The following is a 25,843-nucleotide window of genomic DNA, read 5'->3' on the forward strand; positions in this document are numbered from 1 at the left end:
AGGACAAGAAATCATGTTTTTCTCCAGCACATTTGTTCCCATGCCAGGTAGTTATATGTATGTCCATTTTCACTTATACATATGCCATGTATTGATAACATGTAACCATTAGAATGAATATAAAAAAATTAAGTAGAGAAAACAGAAAACAGCTCAGTGCTATGGCTTCCTTTTGAAATTAGTGCATTCATTATGGATTCAGCAGAGATACTCACGGGGTTTGACCATTAACCTTGTTCCCCCTCCAAATGTGAGCACGTTGCCTGCATTATTATTCACACAGTGATCTTCAGCTGAGCAAAAACCTCCTAGAAACTGAACTAAGTTTTCCCTAAAGATCTTCTGGAAGGAGCGATATTATGAGCACAGAGAATATTAAGTAATTGTCACAGTAATAACCTGGCACAGGATCCCAGTATCAGTTTGGATTTCAGGACTGTTTCCATGCTGGATAAATAAAGGATAGTCTTTCTACATGTTCTAAAGAAAGAGTTTTCCTGCACAGGCCCAGAATACTGAATGCCAAAATCCTAGCATATCCACTGTTGTTTTAGATAATAATTCTCCAGGGTTCTGAAAATTATATACCTCACTTGGACATAGTAGGGACAGTTTATGTCCACAGCACCAAAGCAAAAGCAGTCAGAGAGACTGTTGTCACAGTGGGAGGGATTGAGGGAAGCTGTCACGGTCTACCAGGCAGGAGGGGTTGGCGTGCTAATCACACCTTCCGGGTGCTCGAGCCAGGCACCTCTGACCAAAGTCAGCTCAGGAACATCTGAAGGGCTGCCCAACCTTTTCAATTCACACAACTCAAGACAGTTCTATGCAATTGTCTGCCCTGGAATCCACCCTGGACTCCAACTCCAGATCTTTTCATCCCCTGCTTTGCTAGTCACCAGGAAAAGGACTTTTCACCACTGCCTATCCTTGTCCTAGGAGAGACTTTTCCACTCACCATCCCTTCCCCAGGACACAACACAGCTCAAGGACTAATCAGAAAGAATCCTCTCATGACTAAGAAGGTGGCTTCTCCCATTTTTCCTGCATGATCCTTTTGAGCTTCTCTCAATTTTGAGGTACCTCACAGAAAGTCTGAGCCCGAAAGTCTGAGCCCGAAACTCCATGGACACCACCACTGAGTGGCCAGCATGGTCTCCTCCCACTTCCTCACCCCCGGCCACATTGAGGACCAGGGGCTTAACAACTGGCATTAGGGATGGAGCACTCCAAAGGGAAACCAACAAACATGCAGCCTGTAAATCTCCTACTTAGATTATGTTAGTGTTACTTCAGGGGACAGATCTCTCCTTTCCAAACCCATTACAAAAGCTGTCTCTCTCCTTCCTACTTTGCTTCTTTGTCTGATGGATCTTTTACCTTGGCCTGCTTAATTAAAAAATGATATAATTTTTCACACCATTCCTATGAAACTAAATCTGGTAATGCCTATGCTGAGTTTCAAGGCTGAGAGACGGTGAAACCAAATTTTGTCACCTGTGCAAGCCTGTTTTAGGTGGTGGGGCCAGGATGTCTGATGTGTGGACACAGGGTACAGGTGTGGGCATGTGTAAATATTCAAGGGAGGCAGATGCCTAGTTTTCCTGGAGCAGAGCATTCATGAAAGGGAATCGCTGGAAATAAATTTGGAGAACAGAAAGGGCCCAGATTTTAGAGAGCTTTGAGTGACATGCTAGGATCTGGACATGATTTCCCCTTGAGATGATTTCTCAAAACATGAATGCCCAGATGAAGCATTGAGTTGCACAGAGGAGAGGGGCATAAAAAGAGGCAGAAAAATGAGTAAAAAATGTAAAGTGAGAATATAGTTTTAAAAGAAGGGAATAAAGAACACAGAACTCCTGTTGTGTTTACAGGAGTTTCTCGAGACCTTCAAGTCATAAACATATTTCTAGTGATGGATACAATTCTTATGAAATTGGCAGCAAGTCCATCACGGTAAGCCTCAGAGCTCTCCTTCACCCCTCCTGTCCAGAATAGAGGGACCCAGAATTGCCACTTCAGATAGCAGTGAATTTAGCTTGCACAGTTTACACGGGTACTTCCCTTGTCCTACCTTCCCTTGTCCCTCAAACATGAACACCAACAACATTTAAAATAAAGCCTGTCTTGTCTGTAATACTCACTTGCTAAAACATTCAGCCTGGTGCCTGTTCCAAAGATGTATTTGTAGTTTCCTGTGGTAGTCACAGTGTTATGAGTCTCTACATAAACCAACACAATGTTACCATTTATGGAAGCAGCTTTACTCTCCATGAATAAATACGGCATTACATGCACTTTCCCCATTGAAAGGCCTTGACCTCATATTTTTCTAAAAGTAATTTATTTGGGATTATATCTTAATTTATAGAGAAAGTCTTCACTGCTTCTATTGGGTCTGAGTTTGCAAAAGTTCTTCAATCTCATGCTATCTTTATGCGTGTTTATTAATTAAAGAGGCTGATTTAGCGAACATGTGAGGACTTAAATATCCAAAGGACTGTTGAACCCTCTGAAATATTCCATCTAGGATTCCCCCTGAGAGCCAGTTTATGAGCCACATAAACAAACCTATGACATTATTTTATAGTCACATCTATTTTTGGATCCAAAACAGTATCAGTAACTAGTCGATTCCCTCCTAAATTTAATAGTCTTGGTTCTGAAAGGATTTTGATTATCAATAAAAGTAAAATCCACCTTTAAAAGATACAGCCATCATGGATGCTACAAAAAGAAAGTGTTTTGACCTTTGAGGGTGGTTTCAGTGAGGGGGCAAGCAATGGACAGTGTTGGATGCTTCAAGCCGAGTGCTTTGACTGGGCCACTCATTGAAATGTGTGAACTCGATTTGTTAACAAATCAGCCACATTACCTTATTGTCACAGCTGGTTCATGTGCAGAGAACTGTTGATGAAATACTATTGAAATGTGAGATGGCAGACATTTTTGCAAATAGGGTGCCTGCAGGAAAGCACCCCTGTTTCTGTAATTCTAACAGAAAAAAACCCCAATAACAACCAAAAAACCCACTGAATTCTCCAGGTGTGGAGATAGCTTGTACAATTTTCAATATTGCTTTTTATAATCCATCACGATTACCTGCTCCCTGACAGCTTCACAACTCGGATGAATATTCTGTTTTATTACAGATAATCTAGTGGATGTGGGGAGGCCCTCCCTAGTCCTGGGATTCTCTGCCTCTCCCATAGGGTTGGTTTGGCCAGCCTAGGTAAGGGGGTGAAGTCCATGTGGGGACCTGCGGTGAGGAAGGGGGCTATCCAAACAAGCAAGCCCATCCATGTGATACTTCAAGGGTTCTGTTCTCTCTCTAGAAAAAGTTACATTGTTCTGCTATTCTCCTAGAGGAAGAAAGCCATGCCAAGCTTGGAACTCCTGCTGCCCCTCTCTTCACTTGAGTCCTCAGTCCACTCGCCTTATTTTTCTGTTTTTCTTTCCTTTTGTTTTTGAGACAGAGTCTCGCTCTATCACCCAGGCTGGAGTGCAGTGACACGATCTCAGCTCACTGCAATCCCTGCCTCCTGGGTTCAAGCGATTCTCCCGCCTTAGCTTCCCAAGTAGCTGGAATTACAGGTGCCCACCACCACACCCAGCTAATTTTTGTATTTTTAGTAGAGATGGGGTTTCATCATGTTGGTCAGGCTGGTCTCAAACTCTTGACCTCAAGCTATCCACCCGCCTCAGCCTCCCAAAGTGTTAGAATTACAGGCGTGAGCCACTGCGCCCAGCTCACTCGCCTTATTTTTTAATTCTACCAGATGACACAAGCATCAACTCAACAGGGTTCTTGCCTCTTATCTGTTGAGGACACACTTCCTTGGCTATGCCATTGCTTTGGTAGCTTCCCTTTTCATGGGCTTGTTTCTGTCTCTATCACAAAGCTTTGTTTCTTATCTCTGCCTTTCCCAAAGCCGCAACGTGCTTTGTGGACCTTTGAAAAACAGTGATTGCAGCATTAGTACAATTTATCAAACTGCCCCGAGACCTGATAACCAAATCCAGCCTCCAGGGAAACATGTATTCATATCTTGCTCACACATCAGACATAGTTAACAACTGCATGCTAAGCAAAGCAATTAAATTCAGCTGTGTTTCAACAGGTCCCATTGGATTTCTTTCCAGAAAGGACAATTAGTAAACCACAAGAACTCACGGGGTGTGACCAACAGCGAGGTGCCTTTGCCGAAGTTCAGTGCATACCCGGAGTTTGAGTTCCACAGTGTGTTCTCCCTAAACAAAAAACCCCTTGCAGTAGCCACCCTGTCCCTTCTCCTATGATTCCTATTAAAGCTAATGTCTGGAAACCAATCACACAGCAGTCATACAGACTGTGGATCATCCATGGGCCCTTGATGGTGTAAATAAAGCTTCCCTCTTCCATGGGACCATTGCTGACAAGGTCACCACTCCCCACAGTGATGTGGGTGATCAATATTGAGATCTGCCACCTGAGGGAGGGGGCCCTGTGACATGTTATGAAGTCTGGGGATTTCCTATGTCCAGCAGAAGGACGTGCTGGTCCGGACTGGAAACAGCCAGGGGCATGGACAGGAGCAATTCTGTGGGGTTCAAGGGTGAAGGTGGAGGGAAGATATAACAGACAAAGGAGTTGGCAAGTCTCTTCTCACTCACTCTGCATTGTACCTTAGCTGCACTTACTGCTTTTGCTTTTACTTCCCCAATGTTCTAACAAGTTAAGGGTATAGGATGTTAAGCAAGTTTCCTTAATGTGTTTCCAAAACAGTCATTGGAAGGTCATTCTAGCCCACGTCATCACATTTACACATAACACATATCACTCTGGAAAAGTTATCCAAGTATTCAGGACTCTCTGTTCTCTCTTTGAGAGCCCTTTCATTCTGTTGCCCAGAGTGACAAAGTCCTGATGATAAATCAGGACTTTGAATCCCCAACACTTACTTGGTTTAACAGAGAGTTTAGTGCCTTTTCCAAAGATGAGATTTCCTTGGCTTCCTCCATAATTCACACAGTTCTATGGGGCTTTACAATAATCAACAGGTGGGAAGGATGGAGGGGGAGACTGAGAAAGTGAGATCATCTTCCCCTCTAGTGGAAGTCTCCCCACCTTGCAGCCTCTGTTCCCAGTTCCTTTACAAGGTCAGGACAGTTCTCTAAAATTAACAGCTGGCTGTGCAGATAGATCTGAACTTGATCTTAAATCCCCTGTTTTCTTCCTAGAACACTGGGTTCTGACAGAATGCTTGTGCCAGAGGCACATAAGGACAATAGCACCCAGCACAGGAGGTCAACATCGGGGGTCCAGTGGTTATTTTAGGGACCAGGAGCACCATGCCACTTTCTCAGCCATAGTTGTTTATTTTATTTTATTTTATTTTATTTTATTTTATTTTATTTTATTTTATTTTTTTTGAGATGGAATCTCGCTCTGTTGCCAGGCTGGAGTGCAGTGGCACGATCTTGGCTCATGGCAATCTCTGCCTTCTGGGTTCAAGTGATTCTCCTGCCTCAGCCTCCTGAGTAGCTGGGACTACAGGTGCCCAACACCACGCCCAGCTAATTTTTTGTATTTTTAGTAGAGATGGGGTTTCACCATGTTGGCCAGGATGGTCTCCATCTCTTGACCTCATGATCTGCCCGCTTCAGCCTCTCAAAGTGCTGGGATTACAGGAGTGAGCCACCGCGCCTGGCTTATATTTAGCATTTTTATATATCCAGAGCCAATGATGAAACCAGTGAAATTTTCTACTTCTTCTTGACCTAATTCTTAGGATTGCCAGAATTCATCAACTAACAGACTTCCAACCAGCTCAGGGTCTCAGGCACAAAGAAACCAGGTGCTTAGGTCCTCTTGGGAGTGGCAGTGTCTTAACCCGACAGAAACTGCCCAGAACAGCACCACCGCTCACTCAGGTCAGCTTTTAAGATTGAACCATTCCCCCAACTTACTTGGTTTTACTGTCAGTCTGGTCCCTGCTCCAAAGCGCATGTCATTGTTATTGTCACAGTAATACATGCTTTAACAAAAACCTCCTGGGGAAACCTTGCAGCCAGCTCCCAGCATGGCAGGGACAAGGAGGAGCAGCACTGACAAGTACCACACCACACACAGTTCCGTTCTTCTTTTCCTACAGGAATGGGGCCATTTTGTCCTGCTTCTAGACTGTAAACATGGGCACTTTTCAGTGCACTAAGCACAGTTAATTGAGACCCCAAATTGGCACACTGGGACGTAATCAGCTTTCAAACAGGTCCTCGAACAGTGCATAAACCAATACTGCAAACAAATCATGCCCAGGTACACTATTTGTCTTCAGGGACCACTTTGTATGAGGAACTGCCTGGTGAGATGCTCCAGAACTTCTACAATTTGCATCTTACTCACAGGTTCAAAATGCCCCAACTACTCATCTATGTAATTTCATATAAATTATCATGTATTCATTTCATAATTGCACATAATGAAACATGGCAGTGCTTTGGGGGAGAGGAGTCGGCATTTGTTTATGTTCTTAGAGGGTCAAGGTTTTGCTTTTACTTCACCAATGTTCTAACAAGTTAAGGGTGTAGGATATTAAGCAAGTTTCCTTAGTGTGTCTCCAAAACAGCCATTAGAAGGTCATACTAGCCCACTTCATCCCATTTACACATAACACATATCACTCTGGAAAAGTTATCTGAGTATTCAGGACTCTCTGTTCTCTATTTGAGAGCCCTTTCATTCTGTTGCCCAGAGTGACAAAGTCTTGACGATAAATTAATTCCCAAACCACTGTTCTAAAGGATATACACAGGGTAATAAAGACTGAAGAAGCTTGGAGCAGAGAGGTTCTGTTTTCACAGGTGGAAAGGAAAACCTCTGTAACAGGTATAAAAATAGCACAAGAACTGACTGAATGCAGGTATGTATCCTCAGTGAGATCACCTCCCGCTGGAAGGAAGGAAGGACTACATCCAACCAGGATATCCCCTCTGCAGTCTCCCTTGTTTTAAAGGAACACACAGTTAAGTTACCTCACAGTTTCTGTTACCTACCAAGGGTGACCTGAAGTCTTGTTCCAGTCCCAAAGGTGAGTTTACTGGCAATGCCGGTGTTTACACTGTGAGATGCTTCATAACAGAAACCTGCTGCTTGGCTTTCCATCTGGTCTTCCCTCCCTCACTCAGAACTCTCCCCATGATCTCTCCCAGATGGGCAACCTGGGTGAGCCCTCACGGATTCATTTCCCTTTCCCAAACTCCACAGTATTAATTCCTATGAGGGCAGCAGGGCTCTGGCCAGATACCCACTTGACTAACATTACCTGCTGGTTGCCCTTTTTGACCTCAGTTGATCATGGGGTGCTGACTAGATGGTTAAGGCAGAGGAGCTGTCAGGTTCAACTCTGAAGACATTGAGAGTTGAATTCTTTGTCCTTTCTCTTTCTGAGTTTTATCTTAATGAATCCCTCTTGTCATACCTGATGAGTGATGGGGCCGAGAAATCAAATGATTAATAACTGTTCTAATTTAAGGTCCCTAAGTCAGGTAGAGAAGAAGGTATAAAGACAGAAAAGGAGAAATGGCCAAATCTCTATCTACACAGCCATTTCCACATTTCCTATGAGAGCAGTTTTCGTTGCAAAGGTGCTGCTGGCAAAGTGGCCTCCATATGTTTGTGACCCATCCTAAGCTCATATCTTTTGTCTGCTGGCATCCAGATTTTCCAATGATGGACTCCCACTCAAACACAGTTGACAAAGGGCAGATCTCAGGAGTCCTCCAAAGCACAAACTGCATCACCTCCTTCTCTACATGGCTCAAAACTTCCCATGTACTTAGGACAGTGCCAACAATAGTAGTGACACCAGAAGCACATAAGCCAATGTCTAGAAACGCCCCCATTAGGACTGCATTTTGAACCCCACCTCCCAGGCAAAAGCACTTACAGGGCTGGACGATTAGATGAGTCCCTTTGCCAAAGGTGAGTCTGTTAGCACTTCCTCCTGAATACGCACTCTGGGCCAACCCTTTACATAAACCCCTTCTGCCAGAAAAACTCATGCCCTGAACTTCCCAGAACCTCCACAGCTGCTCTGAAACCCACAGACACCAGGTACAGCTAATAGCCCTGGTCATTGCTACTGGTCACTTCTCCCTCTCCTCTGTTGCTGGCATAAAAGCTTGAAACACACATAACCAGAGTAAGGGCCCTGGAGATGATGACTTCAGTTTCTTGACACACTGCCAACCAACTGCCTCACTGTTGGTTTCTTGATGAGTGTGGACCTGGCCACATGACCCTCATGTAGGAGAGATGGGAAGAATGGAGGGCCCTTAGCCACAAATATTAAAAGGAGTATGAAAAGACACCACGGTTTGTTGATCTGGAATCCAAAGGAGGACAACTCAAATGTCAGGCTAGAACGAATAATAGGAAAAGGCATAAAGATCTTACTTTCTGCTCAGACTTACTGGGCCTAACTGCTAAACGAGTCCCGGTCCCAAAAGTCAGCTTATCTCCGCTGCTTTTCTTCTCACTGCTGTCAGCAGCTTTACAGAAACAGGGCAGACACCTGTCACCAGTGTCTCCTCACCAACCCGTCTACCCAGGCTTCTTCATGACACTCATCCCACAAATGCCCTACAAAGTCCAGCAGTGTGTAGCTTTTCTTACACATCTCTAAGTCGCAGGCTCAGGATAAATCTCTAAGCTCAAAACTACAGATTGAGGTTTCCATTTTGGAAGTCTAGACACCCAAATAGCAAGCACTGTGGTCCACAGAGATGCTGACAATTTTTTTTTTTTCAAATTTAACTGAATTTTAAAACTGTGGGTCTCACCAGTGAATGGATGTGATAAATGCTCTCAAAGGCAACACATGGAAATTCTTAATGAATCACACTAATGAAATGTTTGTGTTGCACCTGGAATTTCACTTTTCCTTTCTTTAGAATCAAATACTTCTCAGCCAGAAAAAATTTATTTAATATGCAATGAAACCCAGGTTGGGACTTGAGTGTGTTTTATACTCACAAGGCTTGACTCTCAGAATGGTTCCTGTGCCGAAGATCAGCTTGTTTCCATAGTCCACACAGCATCAAACTCCTCTACAAAAACAGTGGTTGAGCGTGGGTAGTGTGTGGGGTGGGGCCAAGTTACTTGGTTCTGGAAACAGAGGACTGTTCCACTTTGCATTTAGGATCTGTTGATATTTGCCCAAGAGTCTGAAGACATTGTAATAATTGCAGGAACTTGTAAAAGTAAAAAGGCCAATTGTTTATTGGAATTTGGCTTTTGTCTGCTCTTTGCTGCTTGGACTAGGGTAAATGCTACAACTCCCCCAAGGTTTACTGTATCTTTTCTTTCAGGATTTTTCTAGTCCTCTAGCCAGAATCTTCTTTCATCTCATGAATTCTAATCATAGCCCCTTGTTCCAAATAATTCCATTCTGCTGTGATGTCCTCTAGTTTCAAAACCCTTAGCAACTACCAACCACCAACAGCTTCTGGAAGCACGACTTGGAAAACAAACTTGTTATAGCTGGCTTCCAGGTAAAGTTTTTAAATATTTGGGGCTCTGGTTTAGAGCCCTCTGACTGTCCCTTGCTGGGTAGGACATTCTTATGCTGAGTTGCTCTTAGTAGCAGTGGGATTTTTCCCTGCGTGTGTTACGTTCTCACCTGGGGACAGTTCCCTGAACGGTTGTGGCTACTATAGCACCTGTGGGAGGCAGCAGACTGACCGTCACTGGGTCCCTCCAGGTCCCACGGCTCAGCTCTGCTGCAGTCTCACTTTGTAAGTCTGGAACTCTCTGAGCCCCCTGTCCTTAGATACAGGGTGGGAAAGACTGTTTTCCTATCTTATCCAGAGAGAAGAAAAAGACTTTGATGTTTAAAGGTGCTTTATCCAAGCTAGCTGAGAGGTGCTTTGTAATGTAATTGTCACTATAAAAGTCTGACCTACCCAAATCCTCAATACTCATGCCTTTAATTTCTAATGCAGCAAAACATAAAAAAGATTATTCTAGGCAACTGAGTGGTTAAGACAGAAAGGTTCCATACCTCCAGTTCTCGCTCTTGGAAGTGTGCTTTCTGTTCTATTTTGTGTGGTTGTCTTTGATTACGAAGTGAACATATTCAACTTTTCCACAGCTTTTAATTGCAGGTGCAAAAGAATCTATTTGCCCATGTTTCCCACATTCTTCTACCCTGTGTATATATATCCAGTATCTATCTATCTATCTATCTATCTATCTATCTATCTATCTATCTATCTCAGAAATAGTTGTTTTTAACAGTTAATTCTGTGCCTCACCCAAATTGTCATTAACTAAATGCAGATGTGCTGCCACACTAATAAACTTCATTGGAAAAAAAGAAAAAATCAAACCCAGAGATTTCCAAGTTTAAACTTTCCCCTTGAGATCAGTGCTTGGTGTTCTATTTAGATAATCCTGCCCCGCCCAGAGCACTAGCTCTTAGCACCTTTCCAGATACCTTGCCATTTGCAGAGAGAGACACAACACTGAATTAGTTTTGTAAAATTATACTGCCTGACGTTCCGTCTGCCTGCCTCTCTGGGTCTCTTGGTTTGCTTGTCTCTTTGATATTCTATGTTTCTACCATTTCTCCCAAATACTTGCAGTACTCAAAGTTAAAACTATCACACAAGATAAAAGTGAAGATGCAGTCATTCTGCCTGAATTCTCTTCACATGCCACATTAGCACTTGATGGCAGCAGCAAAAACAGAATTGTGAAGCATTTTTTCTAGTTTTGAATTAAATAGTCAGGACTGGAGTTCCCCCAGAAAACTCAGATATTTGGTTGCTGCCTGTCTCTACCAGTTCTGAACAAGGAGAGATGAAAATTCTGTAAGCCCACGTGTCTACTATGACCCCCAGAATCTTATGCAGCCTGATTTCCTGACCAAGGATGAAGAACTTACTGGGTATAATGGTGAGTCTTGTTCCAGTCCCAAAGGTTAATTTCTCATTTCCAAAGTTAGACACACAGTGTTCTAAGTCATTACAAAAACCATCACTCTAAACTCTCCAAACTCTACTGCAAACCCCTGCCCCATTTCTTGTAAATCTCCTTCCTGCAATGCTTCCACGACATCAAAGGCACCAGTGACCCTTTCCTACCATTTCCTGCTGGACAACTGAGAGAAACTAGAATGAACGACTGTAATTAGGAGAGGCTTGACATGTGCGATCTCTTTTGATTTTCCTGCCACATTTTTCTTCAGAGAGAAACAGAAATCCTCTTTCTCTCTCCACGTGGTATCTATCAGTGCATCCCCCAGGTCTAAATACAAGAGTGAGTGTGGACCCCCCTGCCATCTTTCTCATCCCTTTACACCATCCCATATTCAGTTTTCTGTAAAGTCACCTCATTTCCCTTCTAGCCTCCTAGTCCCTCTCCTCTCAGTTGGGAATGTCCCTCCATTCTCTGCTCCTGAGGCTTGTGCCACAAAGGGCCCAGCTTCTCTGGTTGGCACAGATGTGGGGGTGACCTAGAGAGGCCAGCTATCACTTCAAGTGACATCGCCTGCTCCCCTACTTCAGGAATGTTCAAGGAACATTCTCTGGGTTTGTTTTTTTTGTTTTCTTCCAATGAAGTTTATCAGTGTGGCAGCACATCTGCATTTAGTTAATGACAATTTGGGTGAGGCACAGAACTAACTGTTAAAAACAACTATTTCTGAGATAGATGATAGTTAGATAGATAGATAGATAATAGATAGATAGATAGACACTTCAAGGAGTGAAATAAGGACCTGTCCAAGCATAAATCATTCTCAGGTGTGGGGGCGCCTCTTTACTCTGGTCCACATAAAGCTATACCTAGAAGCAGAGAAATAGAGTAGCAGACTTTGACAGCTGTTTCTGCAATTTAAAGGGTTTGCTCAACACAATGGTGATGGAAAATTTTCTTTGACTTACTTGGAATGACTGTCAAACTTGTCCCTGTCCCAAAATACAACTGGTTACCGGTGTTCCACTGTGATAGGAAGCTCAACAAAAACCAGGCAGAAGAGACAACCAGAGTTTACACCTGGGGCCCCGCCAAGCGACGGACCAAAAGGCAGAGACCGGCAGGCAGGCAGGCATCTCCTTCCCCTGTGCAGGAGCAGGAGCGAGGGTATTACTGGCAAGGAGCTTCAGGGCTTAGAGCAGCTGTGACCATGTGCAGCTGGAGGGACTCATTCCTCCTGAGAGGGGATTAAAAGGAAGGCTAATGTGCATCTTGTGCGGCTTGCTGTCTAATTAAAGGTGTAGGTCCATTTGTTTTATGCTCGGGCATTTAAAAAATTCTTTTTCTTTTAAGACTTAATTTCTCTCCTGATGATCATATGATTCTGAAGTGGATTTTAATCAGGACTCCTTATTACATCTTTGGACTTTATTTCTTTGTGAACCTTATGGAACAATTCATCTTCTCTAGATTAACCCTGTATGGGGCTCTGATCACCTTGCTTCTTTCTGACCTGCCTCATTTCCCTAGCACCCCCATTATACAATGTCCATTGCTTATTCCCTCACCTCTGTTTATCCCCCATATGCAGTGAGAACGTGCTGACAGACCACAGGTTGTTTTTCAAATTGCCATGTTCAAGTCCCATGTTATCTATGCTACCTTTTAAGGACTAAACCTATATTTGCTATTATGTGACCTGTTTTTCTGATCGGAGTCAGTGTATCTTGATTCTCTCAATTTTGTGTCCTCAACCACCATGCCATCTGCAAAGCCATTTAAGCCCTAATGCATGATACTGTTAGCCCCACCACACTCCACAGGCAGCATCCCAGGGAGACTTACTTGGAATGACTGATAAGCTTGTCCCCCGCCCAAACATCAGCTTGTTGTAGGAGGTTGTCACACAGCCATCCAAACCTTTACAATAACTGACAGGTGGCTCTCAAAGATTTCAGAGCCCAGTCTTTCTTGATGCCATTTCAAAAGGCATCTCAGGTACCATTTGGCATTACCTATAGGATCTGTGAGTTGGAGCTACAGTGAGGCCAGATTCTGTTGGGAATGGTAGGAAACTTGCTAGGATTATATGCAATACATACTTCTTCACCTTTGTGTCATTACAATTTCTCATATGCTGCGGGTTTTAAAAAGCATCATTGAACTCCCTGTCTCCTCCTCCCTTCTCTATTATTCCCCAATTCACACAACATCCCCATCTGCATCTCATTTCCGTCTCTAAGCCCTAGCTTGGTGACACCAGGTCCTCAGGCACCATTGATCTGCTTTCTCTGAGACAGCATATGCTCACCGGCTCACGTGATTAAAGAAGTGGAAATGCCAGGCTCTCAGAGGCTGAGATCTGGGCTCCCAACTCCTTATCTTTGGTCAATATATTGTTCTCATTTGTCTGCCTAATGAAGAGCTGACCTTTCTAAGTGGATGCATTTTGCTGAAATGACAACTGCCAGAGAGCTAACAACAAAGGCTGAGCTCTGAAGGCAGTTTTGGCCTTTCAGATCCCTTTGGCATATTTCAGTCAATAGGATCCTCAGCTCAAATGTCAGTCTCTTAATGTTGGCTCCCACACCACTGGGCCTGGAGAAACTCAACAGAAAATGGGCAATATTGGTCCAACCTGCACCCTGCTCATTAGAACCAGACTTCACTTGGAGGCATCTCACACATTCAAGATGATCACAACAACTCAATATTCAGCCTTGTAGTGGCACCGGCATATTCCAAATCCACATCCCCCTGGCATGAATTTATGCTGCCACTGAATGGAGCAGATACAGGTGGCAATGTCAGGTGGCCTCCTCCATGCACACTGAACTGGGATTGTACTATCTGCCTGACCAACTATGCCTGCCCAAAGGCAGCTACTCCAGAAATATAGGGACTTGACTCATCCCTTTGGCATAAGAGGACACTGCCCTTGATAGCAATCCTAGGAAAACAGAGTGTTCTGTAATAGCAACTGGAGTGATGACATCCTTCTCTGACACCCACCTCCATCTCAGTCTTATCATGCTGCAGTGAAAAGCATATTCCTGCTTTTCAACTTTGTTTCCCTTTCTGTCTCTTATTCCTTTCATTTATCATTTCTGAGCACCCACGGGGCTCCAGATTCTCTTTAATCCATTTCCATTTGACTCCCTTAGAATCCCTACAGGAAAGAGCCAAAAGGCCTGAAACAGGGAAGGGAGCAAAAGCACATAAGGAACACTGAGTTTTAGGTCTTTCCAGCTTGCTTGGCTTCACGGTTAGTCGTGTCTCCTTTCCAAATATCAGCTTCTCATAGCTGTCACGCATCTCCCTGCTTCAGGGAGTTTTACAACGACTGACGGAACTTTATGAATCTTAAAAAACAGTCAAGTTTCCGTCTCTTCCCAGTGGGGTGCAGCGGCAAACACACCAAAGCCAAATCTTTCTATCTGCTCTAATTATCAGCCAGGATACAAGTTACCACGAGGAGAAAGGTATTAAGCCGTGTATCTGAAACTCTTTGGAATTAATTGTAATCCCTTGCCTGGTGGTTTCAGCGATAGGGAATGGACACAGTGGATGTTTATTTCTGTCTATCCTTTCTCTCCCCCTCTCTCTCTTTGTAGTGTTGCATCTATAGAAGCAAAAGGAGACAACAGACAGGAAACATAGAGGGATTTGAAATAAGACCTCAGATTCCCATTCAGTTTTCATTTTTTCCCTCTCCGCTTTCATTTAAAACCCATTCTGAACCAAATACCACATACCTGTTCAAACCCTGCTCTCAATTTTCCTCTTTATTGTGGATGATGCTGGTGGAAACGGCCTCGGCTATACCAAGCATAATTTAAGATTGACATAAGGAAGGACTTTCTGACAGGGAATGCCACTAAACATTAGAATAGGTTACTCAGGGGAGTCATTTGGAAAGGGTGACCTCCCCCTCAAAAAAGTTAGGGCATCACCTCCATAGAAGACCCTGAAAGCAGGAAAGATTCTGACTTTCCAGGGTCAAGGTCAGCTGTACACGCAGCAGGGAGACAGACCTAACAACTCAGGGTCCAAAAGGAAATCTATGAATATTGAGATTAAAGAAGAGAAAGGACCTCAGAGGACACCATTTAACTTTAAGCAATATCTGGTTCTTTGAAACCTGACACTGGGGTGAAATTCCAGAATTTCCATTATACTGCTGTGTCCTGTTACACTTACTTGGGTAGACAGTCAAGATGGTCCCTTGTCCAAATGTCAGCTTTCCATAGCCAGCACCACCAGCATTAGCACTGCACTGGAGGCCTTTACAAGAACCCTAGGGAGACTTCTGAAGCTCACAGACTTCCTCCTCTTTTTATTCTGGGGAGAATGAACTCACCCAAAGGGGCCCAGCGCTGTGAGGCTCAGTTTCTTCCCACTAAAGGTCGGAAGACCATTTCTGCCTCTGGTCCTGGGACACTGACCTGCTGCCTCCCCCCAGGGCCGGCTTCCTGCCTCCCATCTCTCTCCATTTCCTCTAGTTTTTGTCTTGAGGCTTTACTGATTTCTCATGTTCAGCATCTCTCTTTCTAAAGGTCTAATTTCCATTTTACAGCATCATTTTCAGGACAATTTCTCTGATCAGTTTTCAAGACATGTCCTCCCATCCCCTCGAGGTGTCACACATTTCTGATGACAATGAATTGAGACAGGAGGAGAGTGTTCAGCTTTTTGGAGACTGACCAGAATTAGATGAGGTTTAGACTGCAGCCTCAAGAAACAGTATCTCCTGAGTTTCCCTTCATGCCCTAGCATAAGAAATAAAAACGATGGGCACATTTAACTGAGCTTTCACACAACTTAGCTTTTTTGTCAGTCTTGAATCTGGAGAAATGTAAGTAGTAGCTCACAGAAAAAAGTTTTTATCTGTGCCTTGTTATGGTGATTAACGATCCTGGGGATCATTCTGGGCTTAGCAAAGAAAGACCTTTGTCCTGGAAAACGCCTGAATCCCAGGAAATCCAGGACATCTGGTCACTCCACAGTCTCACCTGAGGTGTTCTGACCCCACAGAGCAGCCCAGTGGCCACAGTGGTAGGGTTAAGTGAGGTCTCTGTTGGAGGCAGGCTTTTGCACATTTACTTGGGGTTCCTGTAAATTTCATCCCTTGACCAAACAATGCTTCTGTTGCCAACAGACACAACCACAGGAATCCTGGGAGTCTCCCTGGCTGTGTCTGGATGTCACAAAAAATGGGAAGAACAAAATCCAGGCAGTTTCATGATGTGGTGATGATCAAACCCTGTCCCCAAAGGGTATGAAAAACAAATACCTCTTTAATTGAATTTAGTTTTCTTAACTCAGACTTTTTTTGGACTGAATTTATGCTAGCCTGTTTAGTCATCTCTTCAAGCAACCACTTATTACAAAGGGTTAAAGTTTTAGCTTGCTTACTGTCATGAAAAGGGTGAGAGAAAAGGCTATTATTTAGCTAAGAAGACGTATCCATTTTTTTAAGGACAGCAGTTAGGGAGTCAAACAACCCTTCCTATCTCTTCACTATTTCACAGTATTCACTATCTAAAGAGCTTCCCATCTTCTCTTCAGCCTCCATAGGACATAAGCAAAACCAGATGCCTGCCCTCAGCTGAGGCCCTCAAACAGATAGGCACCAAAGTGTTGCTGTGGCAATAATCTCTGTGTTCCACTTACTGCAGAAAAACAGAATGTAATCATGGGTTCCTTGGACTCCAGCCTTGCCATGTAGTTCCTGCAGCTAAAGAGTCCACTGCATGGAAAATCTGGCATACAATTACCGTCCAGAGCTCTGGAAGAATGCTAGCCTTGCACAGATATTTTCTTTGCCTGGTAAGGCTGCCAAACTCCCTGACCTCGTCAACATTTTGAAGGGTAGGAGTTGTTACAGTTCTCAGTCCCCTAAGAGGCTGACCAAGTGCTGAGAGGGGCTCCCAGCTTCTCTGCATTCTGGAAAACCCACCACAAATCCCCGCCCTGGTGTGTTTCCGGTAAGAAACCAGAGAAAAAAGCCAACTGTCTGGTCCCTAGCCTTGGCTGCCCACCCTCTGAAAAGCGACTGAGTCCTTGAGTCTCCTGGGATGTTCATATGAATGCCCTCGAAGCTTTAATTTGATAAGACCTCAGTGGAGACTGCTGAACGCCTGGGATTTAACAACATCATATATTATTCATTGTTGCTGTTGCCACAGACGTGCTGATTTTGCCCCTGCTGAGCAAGGCACTTCTGCCCATGGGAACTTGACGGCTAACCACACTGCATGTTCTTCAGGCAGGGCCTATCCCAGAACATTCCAAGCTGTCTGCTCACAAGTCTGCATTAACTCCCTCAATGCTGCATACATGGTGTCACTGAATGCTTTACCACCCGCCACCAGAGCCAGTCTTTTTAAGAATTTTGCCTGGGCTGTGTTTTTCAAAGTGCCTCTCTCTAGTGGGCATCTCTTCTTAATCATAGAAAGCAGATCTGAGTAAGTAAAACCAGGGCATCTGGCCTTTACTCAACATCAGGGCACTTAGGAGACTGGCGCCCTTGGACAAGTTTTTCCCGTTTTCATTTTATCTGAATTTTACAAGTCAGTCTTCTCCAGCTTAGTTTATAAGCACCACTTTCAGAAGTCCACCAGCAGCACAGATTTTCCAGAAGGGCTATTAGCAACCACAGTGCCTTACTTTTATATCTAACATTTAAAAACTTTCTAAGTACTCACATATTACCATTACGGAAGGGTGGGTGTATATTTGAAAGGAGAGAATGTGCTGCTCTCTTCTCACGACTCAGAGGACAGATGAATTTTTCCCTTCTCAGGTGAACTAGGAGGCTGAATCCATTATTTTGGTAACCAAGGAAAAAGTGGGGTTAAATGCTCCCTGCCTGAGTTAACCAGACAGCTCCACCCACGGGACCTCAGTTCCCAGACTGGGGATTGAGAACAGTTCTTTTCAGAGAGATAAAGTGAAGGTAAAAGAAGAAAAGGAGCCTGCTTATACAATTTTCAGCATTAGTTAATGAAATTGCAGGGCCCCATTATTTCAGGCGATAAATTTAAGAGGAGTGTTAGCATCTAAGTCAGGACAATTTATATTTGGTCTACTGCATTTGCATAGTCACAATATGCCAATTTCCTCTTTATCTTTTTGGCAAACATTTCCTGACCCTTAGCTGGATCCCTCAGGATTCTGTATTCAGTTTTTCTCCTTGCACCAATAATCTTGTTTAAGATGGATGATAGGAATGTTTTGGGCTGAAAGTAATTTAGTCTTTGTACAGTGGAGTTCTAATCCCTCTGATGGGCACCATATCCCCCCAGCACAAACATTAGATTTGGAACCTAAGCTGGAATGTTTTGGAAGGACAAGTAATTTAAATCAGAAGTGTTTGAATTCCCCCGTCCCCCACTCCCCTCGAACTTACTTGGATTCACAGTTAAGAGAGTTCCTTTTCCAAATGTCAGTTTATAGTTGCTACTTCCACTATTCTCACAGTCACAGAAGGCTTTACAGAAACCGGAACAGAAGCTGCTCTTTGCAGAAGGGTCCTGGGGGTCAATATGGTCTCGATTGCTCAACTCTTCATTAAACTACAGGTTTATAGGTTATTTAATAAGTCCAGAAGGCAGCTGCTGTAGGTGGGTGCTGGGGTTCCAGAGGGCAATGGAGCCCTGATATATATATATTTATATATGAGTATGTGTGTGTGTATGTATATATATCTTTAAAGTTTTTAAAATTAAAATTTAATTTTTTAAAAATCATTTTCTTTGTGACTAAGCTGCCATCACAGTTCCAGTAATCCATTTCTTTCTTTTTTTTTCTTTCCTAATTATCTTCCCCTGGCTGGTACTCAGATAGTTTCTACTTTTTGCACTTCTTGGGGTAACTATTTCTCTGCTGTTTTTTTCATTGAAATTGCGTATCAGCTCACTGGATTCTGATTTACTAGAAACTGATTGTAGAAGGGGAGCGAAGCAAGAGAGTTTTTACAGGGATGTGTTTAAAAGTGGAAATTTGAGGGCTTTCCTGTTTTTGCTGGTCTACTTCTTTATAAAGGACTATGCAAAATGAGTATATGTCCCTCAAGGAGAGCTTGCAGGACACGGTCAAGAAAGGAAAAGACTGTAGCCAGCTGCATGTAGTTTGACCCTGTCATACTTACTCAGGTTGATGCTCAGCCTGGTTCCTTGGCCAAATACCAGCTTCTGGGCTCCCTGAGTTACACCACAGCACAAGGCTTTACAGAAACTGCCAACAAGGGCCCCCCTCTCCCCACTGAGGAAGACATCTGATCTGCCCTCCTAGCAGTCCAAGGCTGTGGCAGAGGATGGCGTGAATTTCACTAACCAGAGAAGTTTAGCACAGGGTCTCCCTGGGCTGCTCATTTTCTCCTTCACAAAGCCTCCTTTAGCAGTTGCAGACATGGTCCAGATTTTTCAGTTTCTTTGCCAATCAAATATTTAACATCTTCGTTTTCACTCCATAGAATTTTAACTTTTTTAAAAAAACAATAACAACATTTCTTTCAGCTTTTACAGAGCTCTCCCTAAAAACAGCTGGATTAAAAGAACCTTTAAAGTCAGAGTCTACTAGGTCTCCCGAGTAAAGTTAATCTGGCTTCCTCCTTAAAATTTCTGGTTTGAATGCGAGGGCCTGCTCATCTGGGACCTAATTTGTCGTGCTAAGACAGGAAAGGTGAAAAGGCAATGCAGAAAATCCAGGGGAAACCTGCGCCGTGAGATCTTCTTGTCCCTCCACACTTACTTGGATTTATTTTTGTGCTCATTCCCTTCCCCCAACAGGAGCATTACCAGCACTTGTCACTAACAGGGAGCCATCCTCAAAATCAGTTCTGGAGACTCCTACCCACGGGAACTTCAGTGTTGAAACAGACATGGTTTCTTCCTCTGCTCAGTGAAATTTGATTGAAAAATCATTTCTAATGTTGCCAAATGGAAAGGATCAGGAGAAAATCTGTTTGCCTCTGTTCTCCTTCCTCCTCCCCCTTCGTCTTCAATAGTTTTAAACTATTTATAGAAACGTCCCTTTAGGGTTAGAGAAATGTGGCAAATTTCTAATCTCTTCATCCTTTTTCTTGCTGTCTATTTACTGCAGTCATGTATTTACAATCTAAATTTACATTTCATTTCCATTTGCAGGAGCTTCTAATGCACTTTTCTATTACTTCCAGAACACTGTGTAAAATAATAAACTCTGCGGAAATAAACCAAATCACAAGAAGCGTTCAGGTCTGGAGGCTGACATTTCTCAAGACAGGTATGGGGCAAAAAACTTATTACTCTTTCAGGCAAGACTAAGATGGGGCAGTCCAGTCAACTGAGCAACTAGGCTTGCAGGGTGGACGTGCTATGTCTAAATAACTATCTATTGAGCCTTGCTCCTTGGGATTAATTTGGATTTTCTTTTTAATCTAGTCCCCAAATACCAGCTTCCCATCTTTTAGCTCTTAGAATCTCTCTGACAGGGAAAGCTTAAGTTAAATCTCATGGGGTTTTTGGATCTCAACCAATATTTCATCTCAGTACACATCACAAATAGAGGAACCAAAAGAAGGATGAATATAACACCTTTGGGAGAGAATTTATAACAGTTCTTTGGGAAAGATGGAAATTACATATAAAAGTAGAACTGTGTGTGCTTTTCCTGATTATCACTTTTAGTATCTGCAGTACTCTAAATGTCCAATCCAGTTTGGAAATAGAGCAGCTGACTCACCTGCTCTTCAGACCCTTGTTAGCCGGTGAACACACAGGTTAGCCTGGAAATGCTTTTCTCTCTTATGTTGTTTTAGGCATAAGAAACTTTAGGAAGGTAGCATGGAGCTCACATAATACATACTAGGACATTCTGATTCTAACTTTTCTAATGGGGATAACAATTTGGTCATGAAAGTAGTTTTATTTTGAGATACTCATTGAATAGTTGGTATCTTTTGGGAATTATGAGCAAAAGTTAAACCCCAAACAATTGTTTGAAATGAACTCCCATTATCATAGAAAACAGATTCCCTCATGGAACAAAATTTCAGCTACATTAAAGTTAATTGAAATTAGGTTTGTTTTGAGAATGGCAGAGTAATATTTAAAATATCCCCCTGAGTATTGCATTTGGATTAGGGAATCCTTCTCTCACACTTCCAAGCTTAGTTGCCACCTTTTCAACGAGGGACACAGAAGTGAGTGGGTATCAAAAGGGGCTTCTCTGATGCAGAAAGCTCAGACAAGGAGGAGATGAAAATGTTCCATGAGGACCCAATTAGAAATGCAGCAGTTAACAGCATCCTGGGGCATGTTTTCAGAAGTTCATGGTCTTTCTGACTAATTTGAATATTTGCTTTCAATCTTACCTTTTCCCTAAATATCAGCTTGTAGTCAGTGTCAGTACCAGAAAATCTTACAAGGCTTCGCCCAATTTAGCTTGGCTCCAAGATTTTGAGTTATGGGGATTAGACAATTCTTTTCCTAATTGCACCAACGTGGAAGTTTTGGGAAGACAAGTCAGCTGACATGGAGTGCTGACTCAGTTGTTTAATCAGCAGGCTACATCTCACGATTTCCTTTTGGATTAGGTTGCATTGCATACTCCCAGCCATTGGTATGTATTTTAGTCTAATCTGTCCTTACATTGTCCTTTCTAAATGCTTTCTGCCCCTACACACTAAAACTTCAGTTCAGATTCCATTTGTCAGACACATATCTCCAACATTAACAAAAACATACTTAACATTCCCAAGTACTTAAAGGTGTTAAAGAAACAGTCCTGAAGGGGCTGCAGTCAGGGGCTGCCCACATTGTCATTTTCTCCAGAAAGACCCATGGTGAAAGATGCTAATGACTGGGCAGGAGATTCAGTTATCTTTCACTGAATTTCTAAGGATGGTGGCTTATGTTTGGAAACAAGTAACATTCATTAAAACATACCTGGTCTAACATTCAGAGTTACTCCTTTTCCAAATGTCAGCTTATTATTGGCTCCAGTATCACACAATGACATGAGGATCTACAAAAACTCAGTTGCCCCAACTCCCCTTGATATTTACTTAAGTGCTTACTTGTCATCCAAGAATCCCCCTGATAAAACCAGTTGTTTGTAGTATGGGACTGGTGGAAGAGTTTACAGACCACCGGGGGCCTTCCTTTCTCCTCCCACTCATTGTCACCTTATTAGAAATGTACCAGCATCCCCTCACAGCACACTTGCTGTGGTAAAATGGGAACAGGAACTGCCTCCCTTGTTCTACAGAGGAGGAAAATAGAGGCTCAGAGAGTTAATCAACTTTCTCCTAGTATCATGGAAAATCTCACCAATTATAATAAAGAATGAAGCTTTCGAACAGTCTCCTTTCTAACAGACTCCTTAACTCAGTGCTCCACTGGCACTGTCATTCTCAGCTATTAGTTAAAATAGCACGTGAGGGCAAACAGCAGAGACCTGGGTGTAGTAGGAATACACCAGCAGTTGTTTGCATTGGAATCCATTAGTGGGACTGCTGTGGTTTGGACTTGGGTTATGAAACAGAATGGAAAATTTGGAAATCAGGGTTCCAGGGAGAAATTTGGAAGGATTAGTTATTCATACTTACACGGGTTTACTGTCAGTTTTGTTCCCTTTCCAAAGACGAGCTTTTCAGATCCGCCCTGAGTTACACCCCCACAGACTGCTTTACAAATACTGCCAAGACCCTTCCACCAGGGGCTGGGAGCCAGGGCTCCACCCACTCTCCCAGGGGAAGCATAAAATTATACAATTGTATTGCTATTCCTGAAAAGGGAGAGGACCTCTGGAACAAATGTGATTACTCTTTTACCTTACAGCCTGTTAGGTTGTTGTCTTATTAATTAAGTAATTAGTTAATCTAGCTGATCAGTAGTTGCAGTTAATGTAAAAGATCTCAGGCTTTGGGGCAGGCAGGCTTGAGTTTGAAACCCAGGACAAGTTTCCTAACTGCTGTACCTCATTTTCCTCATTTGTAAAGTGGGGAAAACAATAACTGCTTGATGATGTAAGGATTAAGAATATGTAACTGGGTCACAGTGGTCCTATTGATCAACCCCTGGCTTTACTTGCTGAGAGCGCAGTTCTTTAGGGATTATTTTAGCCACCTTAGAGACTACAGCATCAGGGACATTCCCTCCAGACATAATCCCCTCACTAGAAAGCTTTTAGCTCTGGAATCTGAGTCAAGAATTGAATTCCAGGTTCTCTTTCTTACTTCACCAGCTTGAACAAGTTATTCCACATCTCTGTGCTTCTATAGAAATATAAAATATAAATATCTCTTCTATAAAATGAGGATAATAATAGCACCTAACTCACAGACCTGGTATAAGGATTCAGTGTGATAAGAGAAAGATTGCGGCACATCAGCTAGCATATAGAAACCAATTAATAAATCATCATTACTGTTTTCCTCTCAAGAAGGCAAACACATCACCAACGTTCCTTTTTTCACAATGACCTAAAAATATGAAAGCCCCTGGGCACTTGTCTTCCTCTAACTGATAAACTAGCAGGGAGATGAGGGCTCAGAAGAGCCACCAAGCAGTTTGGTGAAGGGATTACATGATTTTTGTGAGAAGTTAGTAAAAGCTGCATCCCACTGCACACGTGCACATCCATGAGCATTGTTTAGCCAGGCAGGACTTGAATGTGGCAGAGATGGGGCAAGAAGCCATATCTCGATTCATTGGCGTAAAATGGATACATTCAGGCAGAGGATTCAATGCTCCCCTCCACTTACCAGGATTCACTGTGAGCTGTGTTCCTTCCCCAAAGGTCAACCTAGAGCCACTGGTTTGTTAAACACTGTGCTGGGGGGTTTTGCAAAAACCTGTGGCGTCAGCTTAATGAACCCAGCTTTGCAGAGCTTCCCAAGAACTAGAATTTTTCTCCAACTTCTAAGCTTCAGAGGAAAGATAAGTCATGGGATCTTTCTTTCCTGTAGCCTAGGGCTTCAGGCCTGAGAGATATGTCCAGAGATACGATTTTTACTTCAAGACACCAGAAGGCTCAACAAGCCAATTCTGTATACATATCCTATGGTCCAAAACAATCACATAGCTGATGCAATATATCATAGAATACAAACCCCACTGGGAAAGAAATTAGCTATGCAGAACTTATAGGTAGTATTCTATAGTCATAATCACTGTCTGAAGACAAGACTAGCATTTTCATTTTGTTTTTTTCACCCCCTCTCAGTCTGCAGATGACTGCACCTTTCCCCTAATACCAAGTTCAATTATTGTTCCACTTTAGCTTGCTTTTTCTTTCAACAGGCGCAGAATAATTTTATCTCCCTTTGGAACTCAGGATTTCTTTTTGAGTTCATTAAGTCTTGGGTAAAGAATGTTTGGGATGCAAATGATGCTGCTGTGCCAAGGACTATGATGTGTTTTTCTCCCTTGGGTCTGGGCTGGAGAGAACTATGAGCTGTCCTGGCTTTGCCCTGGACCTTGATATCAGGTTCAGTTGTGTGACCTTGAGCAAGTTCATAACCTCTCTGAGTTTCACTGTCTTCATTTGCAAAATTACTTTCTGAGCTGAGAGTCTTTGATTTGATTATTTGGATCTAATTTATCCAGAAATGCTGTGCAAATGTCCCTGCCCTCCCCACTCACCACCAGGGTATCTAATCTTCTTATTTCCTAAACAAAATAAAACAAACAAGCAAACAAAAGAAAAATAGTTCTCTACTTATTACATAGAGAAATAGAGTTTTCCAAGCCTACTATCTGATTTAACATTTGATCTTTTTAGAAGTTTGAAGTCAGAATTTTGCAATCAAATCCTCAGGGAGAAGTGTTCTTTCTTTGGAACTTCCAGATAATTCAAAAACCGAACCAAATAACCTGACACCTTTGGTTTAAAGATAGCACTTACTAAGCTTCACTCTCACTCGCGTCCCGTTCCAAATGTAAATTTCCTGTTTCCTTCCTTCCCACAGGAGCTGCTGCCTTTACATAAACTACAGGCTCTTGCTTACCCATAGGAAAGGTGGTTTGATCTTTACAGCCTTTTCCCACCGGATAAGAGAATTCATTATCTGGCCAAGTGTTTCAGCCCTCTGATTGACAGGTGTTAGGTATAGAGGGGTTCCGCTAAAGTTACCTCTGGAGTCGAGGTACTCACCCAGGCTCACACTTAACTCAGTCCCCTTCCCAAAGTTGAGCATCTCGGTGTTCTTCACACAGTACCCAGGCCCTTTACCAAAAGCCCCTGTTAGTGCTGTGCTGCAACTTCCTCCTCTCAGACCCTGGTCGTATCTCTAGCGTGATTAGGGGTGCAAGGGGGGCCAGCATCGTGAACAGTCATCTGGGCTTGCACCTCTCTTACTCATACAGCACAGGATGCAGGCCGTGAGGACAGCAGGACCAATCACGTCAGGATGGTCCAAGGTTCTCTGGCTACACAAGGAACTCATGTCCTGAAAACCTAGCAGGCTGTCTTTTGTTGTCCACCTTGCTCTACAGATTTATAAGAAGATAATGGCCTGCTGGTTTACAGCTGGTTCTGACCTAGGGCAGGGAAGGAGACCCTGGTGGGCCACCAGCGTTGCCAGGCTCCCTTTTTCATCACTGGAAAGACAAAAAGTACCACTTCTTTGTTGACTGCTGGGAGCCTAATTGCAGAAACATGTAATTCTTAAAATACTTTTTCCCTGTAGATTTTACAGATCAGCTTAAGAAAATACATAATTGGTGAGACAAACCTGCCCTACAAAATAATAAAATACATGCTAAAGCCAATCATAAAATAATATTTTGATTGCTTGGTGTTTTAGGTTACCCATGCCATTGTGCACATTTTCTTCTGAAGCTAAGCTGCTTACCCAGGGCCACGGTGGTTAACCATGTCCCGGTCCCAGAG

At 43.1% G+C, this 25,843-nt stretch overlaps 1 long non-coding RNA gene and 1 gene segment (V, D, J or C); one reads left to right on the top strand and one right to left on the bottom strand.

Moving 5' to 3' along the window:
* The window catches only part of LOC126958314 (T cell receptor alpha chain constant-like), a 55,888-nt gene extending 48,867 nt beyond the window's left edge, over positions 1-7,021 (bottom strand). The window contains 1 exon segment of the C gene segment in view: positions 216-7,021. Within this exon segment, the coding sequence occupies positions 216-228 (13 nt within the window).
* Positions 7,022-19,935: 12,914 nt separating this feature from the next.
* LOC126958374 (uncharacterized) overlaps positions 19,936-25,843 on the top strand; it is a 65,065-nt gene continuing 59,157 nt past the window's right edge. Inside the window, exon 1 of the long non-coding RNA XR_007727166.1 lies at positions 19,936-20,230. This is a non-coding gene — a long non-coding RNA (uncharacterized LOC126958374). The remainder of the gene's footprint in view (positions 20,231-25,843) is intronic.

This window comes from Macaca thibetana, chromosome 7, assembly GCF_024542745.1.
Source record: "Macaca thibetana thibetana isolate TM-01 chromosome 7, ASM2454274v1, whole genome shotgun sequence".
Lineage (NCBI taxonomy): Eukaryota > Metazoa > Chordata > Mammalia > Primates > Cercopithecidae > Macaca > Macaca thibetana.